Source organism: Phascolarctos cinereus, unplaced genomic scaffold (genome assembly GCF_003287225.1).
Source record: "Phascolarctos cinereus isolate Bilbo 61053 unplaced genomic scaffold, phaCin_HiC Scaffold_5;HRSCAF=322, whole genome shotgun sequence".
In the NCBI taxonomy this organism is placed as follows: domain Eukaryota; kingdom Metazoa; phylum Chordata; class Mammalia; order Diprotodontia; family Phascolarctidae; genus Phascolarctos; species Phascolarctos cinereus.
This window is the reverse complement of record NW_027555958.1, coordinates 479,335,875-479,358,241: the sequence shown is the minus strand read 5'-3', so window position 1 is coordinate 479,358,241 and position 22,367 is coordinate 479,335,875. Positions and strand designations below refer to the sequence as shown.

Below are 22,367 nucleotides of genomic sequence, written 5' to 3'. Positions count from 1 at the left end.
ACTGTCCACACCCTTCACCACCTGCTTTACAGCCTGGTCCTGACCTAGCTTTCCAGTTATATTACACATCCCTTCCCTTGTTTCTTTTGATGCTCATCTCAAGCATCACCTTCTTCATGAGGCCTTTCCTAACTCCCCCAGTGGCTAGCACCCTTCTCTCCAACCCAATTGTGTTTTCTTCGTAAGTAATTTGTACATTCCTATATATGTACATATCATCTTTGTCTCTTGGGGTAGAAAAGGATTTAATTTGTGTCTTGGTATGCCTGGTGCTGCTTAGCACACAGTAGGCACTTCACAACTACTTATTGATTGATTGCCCATAGCGGGTGCTTATTAAACATTTACTGGATGGATGAAGTGAAGGGAAGGAAAAATTCTGATCCTAGGTTTTCTTGGTCTCATGCTCATTTTCATGGAATTATTTTTATGGCTCCTTGATGATCATACCAAATCCAAGTGGCAAATTATTGGCTCTTTTAGCCTAGGAGCTTTCTCACAGTCCTGGCCAGGGACAACCTGCATTTGTGACAGAAGGCTAAACTGAGAGCAGTTGTGTAAGGATTAGCTAAGTTAGGCTATTTTCACCTCTCTGGGCCTAAGTTGCCCTCTTTGTAAAATGATGAGCCAGGTGATCATTAAATCCTTTTCCAGCTTTCAGATTCTAGGACTCTGTTCTTTTTCTTTTTTTTGTGAGGCAATTGGGGTTAAGTAACTTGCCCAGAGTCACACAGCTAATAAGTGTCATGTGTCTGAGACTGGATTTGAACTCAGGTCCTCCTGACTCCAGGGCTGGTGCTCTATCCACTGCACCACCTTGCTGCCCCCTGGGACTCTATTCTGCTTTAGAACCTGGACTCCCAGGACTTGAGTTTGAATCCTGGCTCTGCCTCTTCCAACTTCTATGGACAAGTGCCTTTGCCATTTTGGGCTTCACTTTCGTCATCTGCAAAAGGAAAAGGGAGGAGTAAATCATCTGGAAGCCTCTGCTAGTTCTCACTGTGTGATCCATGTAAGTATAATCTGGAGGAGAAAGTAGGGCTGGTGGCTTTGCACAGCCCTGCCTCACTTCAATCCAATTCACTTGCAAGTCAAGACATCACCTTCCTCATGTCATTGGTCCTCCTTGAGAAGGAAGGACAAAACAACGATCACCTCTTAGCCAACAGCTGGTCCATCCCTATGGCTCAGAGATTCACTGGGAGAAGGCTCCCCATAGTACCTTCCTCCCCTACCAGTCTACAAATACTGGTCTCGTTCTGCTGTTCACTGGGAGGTCAACTGAATTGGAGCCTCTCCTCAGGCTGACCCATGTCTCACTCCAGCCATATTATCCTTCCAATCCTGCTTCTGAGAAAGCGGGCCACCCTACTCTCTCATTGTCCAGAGACTGTCAGACCACCTCTCCTGGTTCTCAATTTACTCCCATGAAGCCCTGGGACATATGATACAAATTAAGCACTCATACTTACCAAAGCAACACACACAAGGACCAAAGATAGCCCCTCCCTTCCCACCCTCCAAATATATGCAAGTTACTCCAGGCCATTTAGATTGGAGAAAGATTGAATTCTTGCTTCTCTGTGGAGACTGGCTTCTATTCACTAAATCAATAGTGCAAAGGGCTTCAGAAAGAGAATCTTTTCATCTGACCAGTAACCAGAAGTGTTTGAGATACGGTTCCTAACTACGATGAATAATTCCATGACAAATGATGTCAAACTACTCATGTGTGAAATGGAATCAATAACTTTCCACCATGAATGGCTCCAAGTAGTGATTTAGTCAATTTAACACGACTTTTCCTGCTAATGTTTTCAGTAAAAAATCATCTGGTATGCCATCATGGAAAAGATAAAGTCAATAGAAATGGGTAGAGACTTGGAGATTTCAGAAACAGCAATCAGGACGCGCGTGACTGCCTGGCATTACAGAACTCATGCATGTCTTTCACGTTTGGTGGCATGGCTGGTGCTGATGGAGTCCCACAATGCCAAGGGGCTCTCAGCTCCCAGGACTGTAGATCTATTGCTGGAAGGGGGCATGAAACACCACCAAGCCCACCCCTCTTGCCATTTTATAGATGAGGAAAGTGGGAACTCTCCCACGTAGTAAGTGGCAGAACACAGTCCTGTGACCCAGGTTCATCATATCATGTTGAGTGTTCTTTCCACTGAGCCATCCTGCCTCCCTGTGCAGCCAATCAGTCAGGGCTTATCTATCACCACAATGCCTCTCTGTGTCATACTTCCTTAATGGGAACAATTGATCTTGTTGTTAGCCACAGATAATCATGATAATATGTGAACAGAGGCAGTGTGGGGTAGTAGATAGAGCACTGGCCTTGGAGTCAGGAAGTTGCATCTCGTCTATAAGATCACAGGGTCAGACCAGATGACCTCTGAAGTCCGTTGAAGCTCTAGAGCTATAATTCTATGGGATCTGGGTTTGAGTCCTGCATCTGATAAGTACCAGCTCAGTGACCCTATAATTATCTGGGCAAGTTGCTTAGTCACCAACTAAATGCCCCAGGAAACCTTTTCTGGTTACCAGTCACAAATAAGCTGCTATCTACACCAGTGGAAGGAGTTTTTGCAGTTTGGGAGTTCCTTCCATTGATGAAATAGCAAGTTTATATTATCTCCCCCCTCCCCAAATGAATATTAAATACCAGAAGGTTCCTGGGGCATTTTGGGGCCCGAGCCAGTCAGGCCACTGGTGAGTTAGAAACTGTATGTTTGTAACAGCACCATTTTATTCAATTCAACAAACATTATTAACCACCCACTCTGGGCCAGACCCTGATCTTGGCACTGGAGACACAAAGATGAAAGGGTACGGGCCCTGCCATCAAGGGGCTTCTGTGTAGCCTTGCTGGGTGGGCCACAACAGCTGGACAATGAAGACAAAGTGCTTTGCAAAACTCTAGAAGGGGGAAAACACGGCAATTGTGAAGGGATGTGGGGTGAGAGCATCAGGATTTGAACTCCTATCTTTCAATTCAATTGAACTCCATGAGTATTTGTAACTTCCCACTTTTGGCAGCACACTGTACTAAGCGGTGGAGATCCAAAGAGTGGGCTTTCACAACGAGATAGCCTTCCGTGGCTACACAAAGGCTGATGATGCTGATTGTCAGGAACCTTGGGAAGGTGCATCTGGCCAGGACGCTGGAGGTCCATACCGACACTTGGCAGATGTGGGATGTGGAGCCTTGGGGCCTCAGTTGTCTCCTCTGTAAAATGAGGGGAGGACAAGAAGCTCTGAGATTCCATCTGGCTCTGGGACATCACTAAGACCCACCTTTGTTTCAGCTTCAGGTCACTCAGAAGGCAATGGTGTAGGGTTAGGTGATGGGTAGAATTAGGTTGTGGCATGTTGCTAACAAGGAACTGGGGGCTAAAAAGAGCCTGATGGGACAAAGGAGAGTCAGCGGATGGAGCGGGAGGGGGGGGCAGCAGATCCCTCCCAGAGCCTTCCTTGGTGGAGGGCTCTGAACTTTGCAGGTTGCGCTTCATGATTTCCACTTCATGAAACACGGAGCCCCTGCTTTGGGTACCCCCTTTTTAGCTCCCTTTGGTCTGTTCTTTTCATTTCAGTCGTGTCTAACACGTTGTGACCCCAGTTGGGGTTTTCTTGGCAAAGATACTGGAGTGGTTTGCCATTCCCTTCTTTACCTCAATTTATAGATGAGGAAACTGAGGCAAACAGGGTTAAGTGACTTACCCAGGGTCACCCAGCTAGTAAGTGTCTGAGGCCAGATTTGAACTCAGGAAGGTGAGTCTTTGCGACTCCAGGGCTGACATTCTATCCACTTTGCCACCTAGCTGCCCTATGCCTCCATGCCCATAGCCTTTACCTTTGACCCAATACTCTATCTCCCACCCAGGCATGCTATGCTCCCACTTGGTGACAATTCTCCATAGCTGACATTCCCCAGGTCCACCATGCTCCTTTCCAGCCACCTCATGACATGCTACATTTCTTCCAGGACTCCAACTCTCTCATTTGCCATTATTAGCTTTGGGAGCTGTGATTAAATCAATGCTACCATCCCTCAATCAGTTACCCTACAGTTCCATTCATCATCTCTGAGACTTCCAGACCAAAATAGACTTCTTGGCCTCACTAAGGTGTTATTTTCCCCTTATTAGAATGTAAGCTTCTTGAGGGCAGGGACTATCTTTTTGACTTGGCAGCCCTGGCACTGAGCACAGTACCTGGCATACAGTAAGTGCTTAATAAATGCCTTTTTCAATCATTCTTTGGTACCAGAGGCACAGCCCATCCAGACCTCAGGGCACCTCTGTGGATGGCTTTCTCAGTGTACAGGCCTCACAAATATGCCATAAGGATTTTAGAAGTTTTTGCATCTGTGTTTTTTCCCCAAGATTAATTAAAAATTAAAGTGGCTCTCCAGGAAGCTTTTTGTAGGCATTATTTGGGATAAAGTGTGTCTTTAATGACATTGCTGATGTTAAAATGGAGACAAACCAAAGGAATGAGAGACCTTATAACTAACTGCTCACCCTGGACTCTCAGAAACTTGCCCTCTGAATTATGGCTTGTTTGCTTCTCTCTCCCTCGCCCCCTCGCTCAGAATCACGGAATCTGGAAGGAACCTTGGAGACCAGCCTGGGACAAGGATCCCAGCAGAGAACAGCGAGAAGAGCACTGGGCTTGGGTCCAAAGACCTGGGTCTGAGCTCTGCCACTCACTACCTATGCCACTCTGGAGGGACAGAGGGAGAAAATAGACATTTGGTTAATTGAAAAAAAAATCCAATTACAGAAGAAGACTTATAAGCTCCCTAAAAGCAAACATAATTTTGCTTTAGTCTTTGTACATTTTGTGTCCAACACACAGTAGGTACTTAATAAATGCATGTGGACTGACTGCACTTTGGGACAGCTTTCATTGCTGGGAAGTTTTCCATGATGCCAAGTGCTATGTAAACTCGTGGTCATGGGCAAAATGGAGTAGTGTGCTGACTCTGAGCCCCCCATTTCTCTCCTCACTGCCTCTTTCCAGCTTCCTTTTCTCAGTTCAGTGGTTGCAAAGTGAGAAGGGACATCTGGTCCATTTTACAGATGGGGTAACTGAGGCTCCCAGGTAGTAAGCATCACTGAGCCTCTTCCCCCTTTGGGGCAGTATGCCAAGTTTATACAAGATTTAATTATTTTTTTTTCTGGTAACACTCATCTGGCCAGCTTCCTCTCCAGCTCTTCATAATCACCTTGCTGTAAAATGGCACAATTTCAGGCTGGGTTTAGTGTTATCTTTCCCTCCGGTGTCTCTATCAATCCAGAATGAATCTCAAAGGGGATTTTGTTTCCAATGTCACAGCTGTTTACTTTTCCTTTCATCTCCAGAAAACACCTGAGGAGGGGCCACATTCTGTTTCCTGCTTCTCATTGTTCAATGGTCCAATTCTGCTTTAACTCAAAACAGGTGAGAACCTCTACGTTTGCACAGTTATGGTGATTGAGCCTGCACTATGTGCTGCTCTGCCCCTTCATCTAAATAGGTAATAGATTTATATTGATTCGCAAAAGAGCAAGATCTCCAAGCAGTCCTAAGGGGAAAAATGTTAAAACCCATACAGACAATTACCCACCCTGACCAGTCATCAAGTTTCTGAAGAGAGAAGCAAATCAAGCTCCTCACCTGAGAGTTGGCCCTGTGAGAGGCAGTCTGGCAAAGGAGGCAGAGCCAGGAGAGACCCAGTTCCACTAGGTAGGACCTGGGGGACCAGCTCTGACCTCAGTGTCCTCATCTGTAAAGTGCACATGCTAACACTTATTTATGACTAAGCCACAGGGGCACTGAGAGAAAAGTGCTCTAATGAGCTAATTTTAGTATGGATCAATTCCCCCATTCTTTTCAACCTTGGGGTCATTTCCTATTGAAACCAAGCATCCTATGATTAAAAGGCAGCAAACTGTTTCCCATTAGAAGGCATCCTGGACTCTGGATTCTTGGAGAGAATGTGTGTGTAAAGCACTTTTCAACCTCAAAGCCATATAAAAATGCTAGTTAATGATGGTGTATCTTAGTGTTGTTCGAAGTTCTGTTAGCTTTTAGGCTGTGAGTGAGTGTGTGTGTGTGTGCATGCACACACACACATGCCCTTAACCCAGTGACTGAAGCAAAGGGAGCATTTTATAAATGCATGCTGACTGACTGTAGTGAAGGGAGGGCTGGCCTCTGAGTAACAAAGACCTGGAATCAAGTCTTATCTCTGATAGACACTAATCAGGGTGACCACAGGCTGTCACTTCACTTCTTGGCTCTCAGAGGTAGTGAGGTGGCACACTAGATGGAGCATTGGACTAGGTGGTACTGAGTTCAAATTCTGCCTCAAACACATTAGCCAGGTCATCCTGGCTCTCATTTCCCACTCTCAGCTTTGGTTTCCTTGCCGGTACAAGGGCTGGATTGGATGGCCTCTGAGGCCCCTTCCAGCTTCTACTCTACATCCTATGACTGGCAAATTACCTTGTGGTATTGATGGAAGAAGTCCCCACACTGGGATGCAATTATGAATTTGGATCTCCAAATTTAATAACTTCTGTCTGCAAATATTTCTTCTGTATTCAATTTCCTTAGAATTTCTCTCTGATAGAAGATAATATATGTGAGCTCTGAAGAGACGTTTACTTTTATACAACCGAAATGGTATGAAATGATATTAAACTTCTGGGCCAAAAGCAACATTATAATTGATAAAGCTTCATGGCTAACTAATTAGCATTTGTGCTGAAAATAAAAAAATATTCCTACCATAGCTGCCAAGAATGGTGAAAAGTTGTCCTTAACCATCTCTCTGTCTATTTATCTATCCATTTGTTCATTTGTCTATCATCTCTACCACTTGTTTACTTATCTATCTTCTCTGTCTCTGTTTTAAAAATGGGAGTTGCATTTCTGCTTTCAGAATCAGTTAACCCAAATTCCCAAAGGCTATTGAAGACAAAGAGGATAGACCAGCTGCTGAAAACAGTAATGGATGATTTTAAATTTAGATGTTCAATGAAAAGCTTGTTTCTCCTCTGTCTATTTTCTTCTTCCCTTCTTTCTTCCCTTGCTTTCACCTTTGCTGTTGGCAGAAAACTGACTCTGTCGTGTATCCATGTGGGGATATAAGACAAATGTGGTTCTTACATCTGGTCCTGTCCATCTGGCCCATATGGGGCTCAGAAGGGAAGTCTGATTGACCCATCAGAAAGCTACAGTGTGCCCCAACTCTGCTGAAGACCCCAAGTTCAAAAGCTACCAAATGGTGACATTTGAAGCTTCTTCCCTTTGGGGACAGCTAGGGCTTTAAGAACATGTTGGAAGAACTCAAATGCATGTTTTTGCCAAATTTAAAGATGTAAACAGGCATTTTTTTTCATACCCTGGATAAGCTTCCAAAAAAACATGCTCATGGTGAGCAGCCTGAAGCAGACCCTCTAAGCATCTTTTTATGAGTGAGTGAGAGAGAGAGAGAGAGAGAGAGAGAGAGAGAGAGAGAGAGAGAGAGAGAGAGAGAGAGAGAGAGAGAGAGAGTATATAGGGGACAGAGACACCAGGACACATAGAGACTGTGGGGTGGGAGTGGGAAGAAGGCTCACCTGGAGTGCAGCTGGTGGTGGGAGGGAGCAAGTCCCATCTGGTAACTTTCTATTTTAGCTGTTTTTGCTAACTAGGTGCTAAACTCCTTTGTTTCTATGCTGGGAATACAAGTGCTGTCTGTACCCAGTTAAATTACGGTGCCCAGGGCAAATCCCCATTGCCTTTCCCTACCCATGAGAATAAGAACTAGACTGATTTCACTGGTACAGGGAATTCCCAGATGAGGAAACTCTCTCCATCAGTGCAGACTGGCCCTTTCTCTGTGACTTAATTCTTTTTTTTTCTGGGACTTAATTCTTAGAGAGTTGCTTGGGACATGGAGGTTAACTTTGCTCAGGGTCATACAGCAAGTACATGTCAGGAATGGAACTTGAACCCAGATCTTGCTCACTCTGAAGCCTGCCCCATGCTGCCTTGCACTAATCTGAGAAGTTCAGTGCTGGAAGGAAGCATAGAGACTGTCTGGTATGATCATTTTCTCCTTTCTTTCTCCACTGCACCTTACAGTAGGTGACCACCCTGAGATCCATCAAGCCCCACATCTTCCTTCCCTGACCCCATCTTAGCTTCTTTTTGTGATTTGTCTTGTCCCATTCTCTTCAGGACAGGGATCGGTTTTTTCCTCTCCCATATTTGTATTCCCACCACTTAGTATGGTGCCTGGCACGTAGTAGATACTTAATAACTATTTCTTGATTGACTATCTCTTCCAACCAAACATAAGCTCCTTGCAGGAAAAGGACTTTTTTGTCTTTGTGTACTCAACACCTAACAGTGTCTGGTGCCTAGGAAGCATTGATCAGTGCTCTTTGATTGGTGGATGACACAAGTCAGGAGGGATTGCTTATGCACTAGATTAGAGTCACATTGACAGGTCAGATGATTTTAATAGGGATTGATTAACCCCTGGGCTCAGAACATTGACCTCACAGGCACAAGATGGGGGAGGCTTGCTGTGGTGGGCACAACATTATCTACCAAGTCCCGCTTCCTTACTCTGATGGTGACTGGGCTAGCTTTTCCTAAGACACCTACTCCCTGTGCCCACCCACCCATGTTAGGATAGTTTTTCTTTAAAAGGTATTGAAACTGCCTTTGAGATTTGTTTGGCTCAGGAGTGTATCATATTGTGTTATGCTCTCCCGTGAGTAGGAAGCCACAGCAATGCCAGTGCCTGAGCAAATCAAATCCCAGGACAGTTTTAATACCATTTAAGGAGAAACTAGGTCAGTGTGCATGGGGTGGGGCCTTAGGAAAAGTCAGTTCGATCTTTATGGTGATGTGAGCTCTGGTAGATAATATTGCTCCTATCACAGCATAGATAAGACTATAGCCAAAAGGAGCAAAGAGATGAGACAAATCCTCTGTGCACAAAACACAGTTGTAGTAGCTCTTTTTGTGGTAGCAAAAAATTAGAAATAAAGGGATGTCATCAATTAAGCAATGACTGATTAAGTTGTGGTGTGTGAATGGGATAGAGTTCACTACTGTGCTGTGAGAAATGATTTCTCAGGTAACTCCACTTTCCATCAGCAGCTCTGCCTGACATGGGATTCCACAGAACATCAGACACCCAGCTGGGTAGTCCCTGGTAGCCCTCTCCTGCCCCCTGGGTTTTGGGGATACTGTTCTCTCCTGGTTCTCCTCCTCCCTCTCTAACCACTTCTCTGTCTCATTTGCTGGCTTCCTCTCCAGATCATGGCCTCTAATAATAGATATCCCACAGTGCTCTGTCCTGGGTCCTCTTCTCTTCTCCCTCTGTCCTACTTCTTTGGTGATCTCATCAGCTCCCATAGATTTATTGACCATCTCTATGCTGACAATTCCCTAATCTACCTGTCCTGCCCCAATCTCTCTGCTGACCTCCAGCCTCACATCTCAGATTGTCTTTCAGACATCTCGAGCTGGATGTCCAATAGACATCTTAAACCCAACATGTCCAAAACAGAACTTATAATCTTTTCCCCAAGCCCTGCCTTTCCTACCTTCCCTGTTAATGTGGAGGGCAGCACCATCATCCCAGTTCCTCAAGTTCCCAACCTAGGAGTCTCCCTGGATTTCTCACTCTCTCTCACCCTCCAGATCCATCCTACCCAGTTCCCCTTTGCAGCATCTTTCAAATAGACCCCCTTCTCTCCTCTGACATTGCCATCCCCAGGTTCAGACCCATATTAACTCACACCTGGAGTATTTTAATAGCCTCTGGAGGGACCTCAAGTCTCTTCCTCATCCACGTCCATCCTCCATTCAGGTACTAAAGTGATTTTCCTCAAGCACAGGTCTGACCATTTCATTCCCCTACCCAATAAGCTCCTGGGGCTCCCTGTCTTCTCCAGGAGCAAATACAAAATGCCCTGACATTCAAAGCCCTTCACCACCTAGCCCCCTCCTACCTTTCCAGTCTCCTTTCACATCCCTCCCTAAAATACTCTAATCCAGGGACATGCTGGCTTCCTGGTTCTTCCATGAACAAGACCCTCCATCTCTTGGCTCCTGGCATCCTCTCTGCCTGTCCCCCATGCCTGGTATGCTCTCCCTCCTCTGTTCTGACTACTGACCTCCCTGGCTTCCTTCAAGTCCCAACTAAAATCCCACCTTCTACAGGGAACCTTTCCCAATCCCTCTTAATTCCAGTGCCTTCTCTCTGTTAATCATTTCCTATTTATCCTGTATATAGCTCACTTGGTATATATTTGTTTGCATGTTGTCTCCCCCATTAGATTGTAAGCTACTTGAGGGCAGGGATTGTCTTTTGCCACTTTTTGTGTGCTTAGCACAGTGTCTGGCACATACTAGGTGCTTAATAAATGTTAGTTGAATTGAATTGAATTTCAAAGAGACATGGAAAGACTTTTGTGAATCAGTGGAGAACGGAGTGGGCAGAGTCAGAAGAACAATTTATATGATAACTTCAATATTACAAAACCAAATAATTTTGAAGACTTTTATAACCTGATAAAGAAGGAAAATGAGCAAAACCAGGAGAACAAAATATAGAACAATGTTGCAGAAACAACCAGCTTTGGAAGCTCGACAAACTATGATCAACACAATGACCACCATTCCACAGCCCAGTGGCAAAGACATGCTGTCCAATACAGAGAGCTGAGTGAATGCGGAATGAGGTGCATGCATTTCTATCTGCAGCCAACGAGGGGATCTGCTGGACTTGATTCTGCATACTTGTTACAAGGACTTTGTTCTTGGTTTTTCTTCTCTCTCTCTTTCCCCCCCAATGTTGTGGGAAGTGGGAAGGAGAGAAAATAGATATCTGCTAATTAAAAAAGCCAATTGAAATAGAGAAGTGGGGGTGCTACAGATGTGGAATATTGCATGCACTTTCAGATGAGGTCATTATATTGTTAGTTTTGCCTAATTATTTTGCTTTGTGGTAAAGAGAACTCTCCTGGATTTGGGGTGATCAGCAAATATAATGTAAAAACAAAACACATCAATAGAACTTAAAAAACAACCACTCCCAAATAGAGAGCAAGCCTTGTGTCTGAAGATGAGTCAACAGTGAGTGGTGGCTGTCCAAAAGCTAATTTAGGAGAACAGTGATGGCTGCAATGTCTGTGCACCAGGGAGTTTTGCTTGCATAAGGATGGGGAGGTGGGTTTATGATGAGAAAAAGGAGCCTGAATTTAATCCTCCTTAATTCAATGAACCCACCACTCCAGGAAGGTGTCATTTCCTCTTCTAGAGTGCAAGTTGCCTGAGGGGAGACTGATTCATTTGGTTCTCTTATCACCAGAGCCCACTTTAGTTCCTGGCACTTAGGAGGCAATTAGTAAATGCTTGTTGATTGAATGATTTCGTCTAGGTTCAAGGCACTGTGCTAGCAGTCAGGAATGGGCAGATCTGACACCAGTCTAGCTCTCTGAGAGCTTACAGTCTAATGAAGGAAAAGGCAGGCTCCAAAATGCAAACAATGTAAGGAAAAGTGAAGCCAATGCAAAGGAGACCTTGGTGCCGGCAGAGGGCTATGAGGAGTGTGATGAGGGAGAAGGCACTTTCATCTGGGAGTAGTCAGGGAAAACTCCATGGAGGAAGCCCCAACTAAGCCCGGATCTTAATGAAAGGGAAGGACATCAATAGAGACTGGCATGGGACATAGCATGAGCCGAGACATAGAGTGGAAGGTTGAGAACAGAGGAGGGAGTACCCCAGTTTGGTTAGCATGTAGAATAGATGAAGGACAGCAGAATGTAGACTAGGTGAAGAAGACTAGTTAGTAAGAACTCAGGTTGGGCAGGTGAGATGGAGCTCAGTCATGAGGGGAATCTTTAAATATTTTGGGGAAAGAGTTTCTTAGCCTATTTTGTGTCCTGGACCCTTTGGCAGCAGTCTGGCAGAACCTATGGACACCTTTTCAGAATCCCATTTTTAAAAGCATAAAATAAAATCCACAGGATTACAAAGGAAACCAGTAGTATTGAAATCCATCTGCCAGATATGGAGACTGTGCTCCTGTGTGATCCAGCAGCAGGTCCTATAACTAAAGTAATTTCAAAGCAGCGATGAGCATAATTGCTATTTCAACCTTCTGCAACAACTGGAATGTAGCATGAAAATGCCAGTGCTTTCTCTTGGCAACAATATATGGGCATTGCAAATGCTGTTATGGTTGGCTGCCCACATTCCTGAGTGAAGGCAATGCTAAATTTCAGTTAAAGGACAGTGAACACAAAGATGCAATAGTTTCCCCACCCCTGCCATAAGCCTCCTGAAATCTCCCCAGAGTACCCTGTGGCTTCTGAGCTGAAGGCAGGATGCCTGTATCTTGTCCTGGCACTCCCTGCCCACCTTTGACTTATCTGATTAGGATTTCTATCATCCTAGCTAAGAAATGGAGTTAGAATCTCTGGGCAGAGTCTGGAGGCTTTGTCTGCACCAGGTTTCTTAGTTACAAGACAGAAACATAAGGCAGAGGCTGAATGGTAGCTATATTCTGAGCACTGAGTTAACCCCCCCCACCATAAGATGCTACATGAAAAGCCATTTTCATCATCATTAATCATGAAGTAGCAGCAAATGACATCAGGTAGAATGTGGCACAATTCATATTTGTACTTAGCTTTATCTTACATGGAAAGAGAGGCACCGCTCTAGTAGGTCCTTGTTCTGCTGGAGAAGGGGCATTTTTACATCATGGGGAACTTTTTGGTGCTGTCTGTCAGTCTGTCTGTTGATCTCTCTGACTGTCTGTCTGTCTGTCTCACTCACTCAAAGGATAATGAGGGTAGCCCGCTTATCTATTTTCCTTCCTGGATTGTGAAAGTGAGCCCTATGGCAAGGCTTCTTAACCTGGAGTCTGTGAACTTAAAAGGTTTTTAAAAATAACTTTTCAGTACGATTCATTTCCTTTGCAACCCCATGTATTTTATTTCATGGGCATTTCAGGGACTGGGTAAGGCTGAGGTGGGAAGGCACTTGGGGAACTTTGTACGCTCTCTGAATCCCAGCACACAGGCAGCCCTTGCCTCTTCTCTGAAGTCGGTGACTGTTCAATCTCCAGCACTTCTCCCATGCCCCGTCCTCTGAGTTCAGCATGGCTGGACAGCGCACCATCATTTGCTCTTGCCCAATCTTCAGACGTGGTTGGAGGAACAACCAGGTTCAGTAGGATTCTCTCTCGGTCCCAAAGTCACAACTTGGACATTATTTAGCAAGGCTCTTGATAAATTATCTGATCCTATCCACGTGGAGAAGATGGATTGGAAATTAAACCACTAAGACGCATTCAGAGCTGGTTAGATAGCTGGATTCTGAGAGGCCAGGGGCTATTAAAGGTTCAGGATTAGTGTGGCAGGAGGTCTCCAGTAGTCTGCCACGAGGATCTGTGCTTGGCTCAGCACTAACATTTTTGTCAATGATATAAAGAAGAGCATTGAAGGCGTGATCATCAAATCTGTATATGACACAAAGCAGGGAAGATTAGCTAATACAGGAGCCAACACAGCCAGGATCCAAGTCTGGAGCATTGGGCTCAATCTAACAAGATGAATATCAGTGGAAAAAATATGAAATGTTGCCCCTGGGGACAAGAGACCAACTTGACAAGTCTATGATGGGGTACAGTGGTTTTTTTGAAACAGACATGGAGGTGGTTCGTTTTTGTGGACTTTGGGCTCATTCTGAATCAGCAGTGGGGTGTGGCAGCCAAAAAAGCTAATGTTGTCTGGGCAGTATTGAGGGGCAGAGCTGTCAGGCTCTGGGGAGGGGCAGGTCCTGCTGCACTCTGCCCTCCTCAGACCTCATCTGGAGCATTGTGCAGTCACATCTCCATTTAAGAAGGACAAAGGTAAACTGATGAGTGTCCAGAGGAAGGCAACCAGGATGGGGAAGGAATCTGAGTTCATGACATATAAGGATTATGGGTATGGTTAGCCTGGAGAAGAGAACTCTTGGGATGACATGAAAGTTGTCTTTAAGTAAAGTTTCAAGGGCTGTAAGCTCAATTAGAGTTGGACCTTTTGATCCCACAGGACAAGAACTGGGAGCAGTGGGTGGATGGTTCACAGAGGCCATTGTCGGCTTGATGCCAAGGAAGACTTCCTAACAATGACAGTTGTCCAAGAGTGCAGTGGTCTGTCTATAGGAGGTGGTGGGCTCTCCCTTCTTAGCAGTCTTCAAGTAGAGGCAGTGTGGTATGGTGGCTCAAAGTCAGATATTCTGGGTTCAAATCTCACCTTTTATACTTGCTACTTGTATGATCTTGGGCAAATTGTTTAGACCACCCTTGCCTCAGTTTCTTTTTTGGAAAAAATGTGTAGGTTGGACTAGATGAACCTCTTCAGAGGTCCCTTCCAGCTTAAGATACATGATCCCATGACCACTTATCTGGCATGTTGTGGTGAGGATTCCCTTCATGTATGGATCAGCCCCCAGGGCCACTGAGACCCCTTGTATCCTGTGATGCTGTGAATACCACAGATTTGCTTCAGTAGGTTGATGGCCCTGTGATCCCAGCACTATGGGTCTGTCCTTCCTCCAGTAGTGAGGAGCACAGCTGTCTATGGTCTCTCAGCCTTGTGCAGTTCTTGTCCATGTCTTCCTACAAAGCCCTCCCTGGTAGGCGGGGCTCCCCAGTGTCCTGGGAGCCTTCCTCTGAGGCTTCTGACCTTGCATGGAAAGGGGATGGACGCATGAGCTCTCTACTCATGGCTCCTCACTCCTGCCACCTGGCTGGCCCACTTCCTGACCTGGTCAACATTTCTCCCATGATCACTTCTCTAACATCACTTCTCCTGTGCCATTTTGGGTTGGTGTAGTGGTGCAGACTGCTCACACCCACCCCATGGATGACCTTCAATTTTAATTTGCATACTGCATACTATCATAGTCCATGAGTTTTCTCTGAATCTATCCTCTTCTTGCCCTTTGAAATGGATGAAGTAATATTAGTCTATGTAACTAGGCATAATGTTTGGGCACCACTTGAAGTAACCAAACCTTGCATGAGACTAGAAAAAAGAGTAAGAAAAACGTTTATTTGGCCAGTGCTAAGCAGTCCTGATGAAAATGTAGAAAGCTTCTGATTTTGGCAGCACCAGGGAAAACAGACCATTCATTTGATGTTTTGCTTTACTGGAAGCAAAAGTTAGTAAGTCAACAAACATTGATTAAGCACCTACTGTGTGCCAGGCACTGTGCTAAGCCGCAGTGATACAAAGAAAGGTAAAAGATAGTCCCTGCCCTCAACAAGCTCCCAGTCTAATGCGGAGACAGCCTGCAGACAACTTAGTACAAACAGGTGAAGACAGGATAAATTGGGATTGAGCTTAGAGGGAAGGGGCTAACAAGAGGAGGTCTTTAGATGAAGTGAAAATGGCCCAGAGAATAATAATCATATCTAATATCTACATAGTACTTTACATTTTTTCAAAGTCCTCTACAAATATTATCCAATTAAATCCTTACAACAACACTGTGAGGTGCTTGGAATTGGGGCTTTGTTTTTTTATAGATGTCACAACTTCAGCTAAGGGATTTTCCCAGTTCATCCAGGTTAAGCAAGTGTCTGAGGCAGGATTTGAACACAGGGCTCTAAGCCCCACACTCAGACACTATTGTACTCAGCTGCTTTGGAGCCATAACTAGAGTGGGTTGAGGGAGCTCTGCTCCAGGGACTGAATTTAGAGGGTACAATAGCTCTTGGAGTCCTTTCTATCATGGAATCTTTAGGGCTTAGCACCTTGTTATCAAGAAGAACAAGTGAAAATAGGAAGCTACCACTCTGCCAGGTTCCCTACCAGCCCCCCAGGTTTCTTCTGGCATCCTAGGGTTTCCATCTCACCCCTCTTCCTCCTCCTCCCCATATTACCACCACGTGGTGGAGACCCCTTCCCCAACAAAGAGGCTGCTCTGTCCTAATCACTCTGTGCCACTTATCTTGGCTCCCCAAATTCCTAGGTAGTGGCTGCTCTCAGAGGCCAAACTTGCTTTATCCTAACACAAAATGCACAGATCTTCTTTGGCTAATGCTTCTCTCCTTCGCCACTCCAGTAAGGGCCCAATAAATAATTGTTGGTTGATGGGTCATGACAAGAGATTGAGACTTGGGAGAATTGTTTGCTGAGAAAATTCAATTTTGTTTCCCGTGTCTTAAACCTGTGCATCTTTCTCAATTATAGGCCAAACAGGCTATTAAGGGTGTGTGAATAATTTCTGGCTATAGCTATAAACAAATCACAAATGATTACAAAGTGATGGGTGGAAAGAGCTACAGAAAATGTTGTTAACATGCCTAGAGAAGAGTGGTCATTAGATCAGGGATTCTGAAGTGTATGGTTAGGCTTCAGGGAGCTTGTGAACTTGGATGGGAAAAATTACATTCTTATTTCAGTATAATTGATGTCCTTCATAATCCTTTGCATTTTATTTTATGCCCTTAAAAGCATTATTCTGAGAGGGTCCACTGGCTTCACTGACTGCCCAAGGGTCAAAGTAGGCAGGGTGCTGGAGCCAGCTCTTCGTTGCTGTCTCAGGAGAGACAATTGTGAATCTTTCAGTGTGAACATCTGTACCTCACAATTCAGGAAACGCAGCAAGTCAGGGCTTGATTCATTGCTCTGCTGATTGTCTAGACTTGAGAGTGATGGAGAATGTTCACAAAGCAGCTTAAACTTAAGAGTGGGTCTTGTGTCCATTTCCTGCATCCCCCTCCTCATGCTGGTTGTTAGACGTTTCCCAGAGTCTGGGACACAAAGAAGGCTAAGAACTCCTTGCAACTTTCTCAGGGCTAAGATCCCAACAGTTCAAGATGAAGGATGGCCTTGGAAAGCTGCTCTTACCTGGTCCTCCAAGTCAGACCCCGCTTCGATCCCATCTCCAGCATCCACACAGAGGTCAAATTCGCTTGGCCCTAGTTAGGAAAGGAAGAGAGGTTAGTGCCTTTTCAGGAAACATCTGTGACTGCATCTGCCTCTGTCCAGGTGCTGAAGGTGACTTTTGAGATCACTTTCTGTCCGTGCTTTTATTAAGTCTGGTTAATTGAGGAAAAGCTGCAGAAACTGTCTATGGGGAACTGATAGATGAGTGTTTGGAGAGAGAGAGCTCCATGAGGGGAGATCCCCCTCCCCCATCCCATCCCCCTCAACAGACCCAGCTTGGTCTGAGGGTAATTCTACAACTGGCACAAGTGGAGAAACCATTTTCATATTTCTGTTTGATGTTGGCTGGTCAGGCTGGGTTGCTTCCCCTTTTCTGGGGAGGATGGGAATGCCTCCAGCAGCAGCCAAATGGGAAAGGTGTGGAGACCGCAGTGGAATCACGTAACAGCCTACTCAGCTTGGGAACCCACGCTGAAAATGTGACAGGTAGCCTTGCAGCTGAATGAATGAATGGATGAATGGATGGATGGATGGATGGATGGATGTAAAAGCCAATATTAACTACTTCCCATGTGCCAAGTACTGTGCTAAGTACCAGGAATACAGATACAAAAGCAAGACAATCCCTGCCTCCATGAGCTTACTGATAAACAATGGGGCTCCATACTACCTTTGTAGGGCTTTCCCATTGACCCTCTCCACCCTTTTAAACTCTAGCCAAATCAGACGTCTCTGCCCACTGAACATGCATGTTCCTTATACTTAGGCATGAGTGACCAAAGGATGAAGCATTTAGTAAGCACCTACTGTGTGACAGGTGCCATGCTAAATGCTGGGGCTACAGAGACAAAAAGACAGTCTCTTCCCCAAGAAGCTCATGTCCCAGTGGTGAAGCTGGGCAGTGATCTGGAGCCTTGCGCTTAGCTCTCAGTCTCTGGTCAGAAAAAAGTTTCAGTAGGAGATAGATGAAGACAATGGTTGGAGTTCAGTCAGTCAGTCAAGAAGCATTTATTAAGCACCAGGCATTAGGGATACGTGAAAAAGAGAGATGGGCCCTGCCCCCATGGAGCTCACAGTCTAATTGGGAAGACAATACCCAGAGGTTGGGAATGGCTGGGGAGTGACCTTCCCTCTCTTTGGTGTATCCTCTTTCTCTTTCTCTCTTGAAATCCTACCCATTTTTCAAAGTCCAATTGAAAGGTCACCTCCTCCCTTGGACCTTCCCTCTCCTCCCCCAGAAGGTCAGAATGACCGCCAGTCATGGAGGGAGGGTGGTACAATGGAAAGAGTAGTAGATTTGGGGTCTGGGGACCTGGGTTCAAATGCTGATTCTGCCACTTATGTAAGCTACATGGTCTTGGGCAAGTCATCTTACTTCCTTCACCTGTAAAATGAGAGGGTTGGGCTAGATCTCAAAGGTCCTTCAAGTTCTAAATGTGGGATTCTTCACTCATGACATCGTACCTTTGTTTTACGACTCTCTAGTGCACTCCATGTGTAATATCATCTATAACAGGTATTTCTGCCTGTCTCTTATCCCTTCATTCAATTATGAGCCCCATGAGGGCAGGGACTGCATCAGATCTACCTTTGTATCATCCCAGATGCCTAGCAGATCTAGCAAGACATATCGTATCTGGAAAGGGCCTAGTCCAGTGCCTGACATTTAAAAATGCTTGAATCTTTCCCTTCCCTAGTACGGTACTCTGCACACAGTTGGTGCTTAATAAATGTCACAAATTAAACACTGTATTTTTGGACTCTGCCCACCACACTGTCCAGAGGTTGACTTCTTTTGGTGTTTTCTTGCTGAGGACAATTTTCTTGGTTTGTGTGTCAGAGAGAGTTTACATTTAGCCCAAATTTCTCATTCTGGCTCCTTGGGAATGAGCTGCTCATGACCTGGGAGAGCCAAATTTGCCTGTTGCCAGGACATAGAGTACCTTGATCTCCAAGCTATGGGTTGAACCTGGGCTGAATGAAGGTATTCATACAGATAGAGCCATAACCAGAGTGGAATGACTAGGTCTCTGTTCTAGGGTGACCTTGCTGTCAGCCCTCCCAGGCAGAAACAACTGCACTGAACTCCTATTTAGCAAGGATGATTAACCCAGTCTCCACCCTGTGGGCCTCTCCCCACCTCAGCCCTGCCTGCTCCCCCCCTCCAGCACTGAGGGGCCTCTCACTTCCCCAGGGTCTCCTCCCCCACTCTTGGCTCCAAGGGATCCTGAAATCTGAAGAGTCTCCCTTCCCCCACTGGATCATCTTTGTCCCAGAATAAGGATTCTTAGTCATTTACCCAGGGTTTCAGGTTACATTAACCTGCTTGTGACAATCCTCCAGGACCAAATTTAAACTGTAATTTTCGTGATGAGAACTCTGTGGTACAGATGATTAATCGTCATTAATGAGCCTAGCCTGCAGAGAGCAATAGCTCACCTAGTTAGCCAAGAGAAGAGAATTAGAAATGGAGGCCAGGGCAGGCCAGGGACCTTGTTAAGAACTGAGCCAGGGCAGGTCTGAGACTTGCAATCACTGCATAACAAGCAGCATTGATTTGATGGGCAGAAGGTGAAGTTCCTGGTTCTCCTCCAGGGACCTTCCCTGAGAGGCTGCCTGGAGAATTCCTGCGCTCTCTGCAAGAATCCTTCTTGTCTTTCCCACATTTTCTGCTGGCCAGATCTAAAATACTGACTACTTTGCAAGGCACCGTGCTAGGCACTGGAGGGAAACAAGATGAATATGAGAGTCCTGTGCCCCTGATGAGCCAAATCCTACATGCAGAGATGAGGAGGGGGCTGGACTTTGGAGCTCCCCCCACTACCAAGGCAGCTTGGCCCCTTCTCTACAATTTACAGTCATGGGAGCTGTCTTGGCTCACAACATGTGCCAGTGGGTGTCGGGGGGGAGGACTTGGTTTGGAGTCTTCCTGACTCTGAGGCAGGCTCTCCCTCTAGGTTGCCTGCATCTCCATGTTGTCAAACCTACAATTCAGGGCTTGATTTATGTTAATTGTTGAGACTTAAGAAAGTGATGGAGAACAGGTGAATATGGCAAATTAAGTTTAAAAGTGTGTCGTGGGGTTTTTTGGGGTGTGTGTGTGTGGAGAGAGCTGGTTGTTAAACATTTACCAGCACATTCCTGCTCAGAAGCCAGCTGTCTCCATTAGGCCATGGAATGCATGCACTAACAAAGATTTTTTTTAGGGGGGGAGGATGGGGGGGAGAAGGGTCAAAGAAAATTTCATGGAGGATGTAGCACCTGAGCTCAGCCCTGAAGGAAGTTAAATTAAAGATTCTGAGAATCAGAGATAAGGAGGGAGTGCCTGGCGGCTGGCTGCATGAATATATGGCGATGGGAGATGCCATGTTGAGTATAGGCAACTGCTGGTAATCTCATCTGTCTGGAATGCAGAGAACACAACAGAGAGGAATATGAAATGATCTTGGCATTAGATTGTGAGGGGCCTCAAAAGCCTGGATGCACATTTGTACTTGATTCTACATGTAACAGGGACCTGCTAAGGGTCTTTGAGCAGTCAATAGTCAATAAACAATTATTAAGCACCTACTGTGTGTCAGGCACTGTGTGCTACTGCTGTACAATTATTATCGCATTTGATCCTCACAACAGCCCTGAGGGGTGGATGCTATCATTATCACCATTTTACAGATAGGGAAACTGAGGCATGCAGAAGTGCAGTGACTTGCCCAGGGTTGCAGCAGCAGTAGTAGTAGTAATTGTGGTAGCACTACTACTAGTAGTACTAATAACAATAATGGCTAACATTTATATAGTGCTTACTAAGTGCCAGGCACTGTGTGCTTGAAGCACTTTAACAATATTATCACATTTGATCCTCACAACAGCCCTGGGAGGCAGGTGCTTTTAGTATCCCTATTTTACAGATCAGGAAGTGAATCCAACAGAAACTGTATTTCCCAGGGTCATACAGTTAGTAAAGGCCTGAGGTCACATTTGAACTCAGCTCTTTCTGTTCCTGGGCAGTAACACCTAAAAAAGGCTCAAGAAGCCCAGATTGATGACGGTTTGTGTTAGACTGTGACTGTGGAACTTTGTTTTGGCAGCAGATAGCTGGGGAACGGATAAACAGCAAGACCATTTAGGAGGGCATAGCCGTGTAAGGGGAGGTCCAGTGAGAAGGAACTCAATCCAATAATCCAAGGGCCCTGGGATCTCCTCAGTGCGGACAGTCCCTCCCCAGATGCTGATTGCCACCTATCCTGTGTGGCTGTTGTCCAGTCCTCTCAGAATCTTGGCACAAGGAGTCCATCCACTGTGTGGGAGGCCTTCCTCAAGTGCTCCCTATCCCAATTAATGAGGACCATAGGGCTCTCCGGTGGGCATTCCCTCTGGTTTGCCCACCTCCTCTTCCCATTTACCATTGTCCTTTCCCTTCCTAATCCCTTCTCTTTAATCCAGGGGAAATTTGGCAGTAACAAAACTTCTTCTGCATTTTTGACGGGTTCAGGCAATGAGATTTATGTGAAAATTACCAAGGGCATTCTCAGATGGACTGCTGACTCACCCAAACCACCCCAGATATAGCCTGATCCTATTTTAAACTAAGGTGCAGCCTAGAGTTTTTTCATGTGTCTACCTGTCCCGAAATCTTGTAGAAAGGTCAACTGGGGTCTCTGGACCATAAGGGCTGGGACAGAAAAGGCCTGAGTCAAAGACGACTTTAGCACAGACCTTCCCAAACTGGGCAATTAGGGTTAGGGTCCCCTGGGGGTGGGGCGCTGGAAAGAGGAGGGGCATAGTAGCCTAGGGTGCAATTGAGGGGCATTGAATAAAAGTAAGGGGGTGGTGGAAGCATAAAGAAAGAAGAAAAGAAAAACTTGAAAAATGTTCATCATGTTTCATCTGTTGTGTTTAACTCTGTTAGAGTCGGAGTGATTACATTATTTTCCAAATAAACACACAAAATGCAAGTTATAACCAATCAGTGGTCAAGCTCACTGACAGTGCTTACCCAGCAAGTGTCGGTAGGCAGCGAGCATGTCTTACACGGTTGGGAAGTCCAGCATGCATCTACAGGAACATGTCTGTGTAATGACTTGTTCACAGTACAATACTGTGTGGTTATATGATGCAATATTGCATCAGAAAATTTTCAATGCAGGAAAACACCATGTACTTACAATAAATTATTAAATTTAAGATGTATCTTTCTTTAAAATTGTATTTTTTGAAATGATGCACATTTAAAAAACCGTTAAAGGGTTAAGGCAAGTAGATTGGGAGAGCCCTAAGTAGTAATTTTTTTTTTTAAAGAAGGGGATGGTGGGCCAAATAGGTTTGGAACCCCTGCTTTAGCAAGCACATCAGAAAGAATATTGTGATTGATGATCTGTAATGAACTGGCCATTAATCATTAACAGATTAAACAGT

General features: G+C 45.3%; 1 protein-coding gene across 3 annotated transcripts in view; it reads right to left on the bottom strand.

The window, feature by feature from the left end:
• Window positions 1–22,367, bottom strand: part of AK5 (adenylate kinase 5) — a 220,621-nt gene that overhangs the window by 60,448 nt on the left and 137,806 nt on the right. For all 3 annotated transcript variants that reach the window (XM_078156725.1, XM_020968537.2, XM_020968539.2), the window contains exon 8: window positions 16,914–16,984. In XM_078156725.1, coding sequence (XP_078012851.1) covers window positions 16,914–16,984 — 71 coding nt within the window. The remainder of the gene's footprint in view (window positions 1–16,913; window positions 16,985–22,367) is intronic.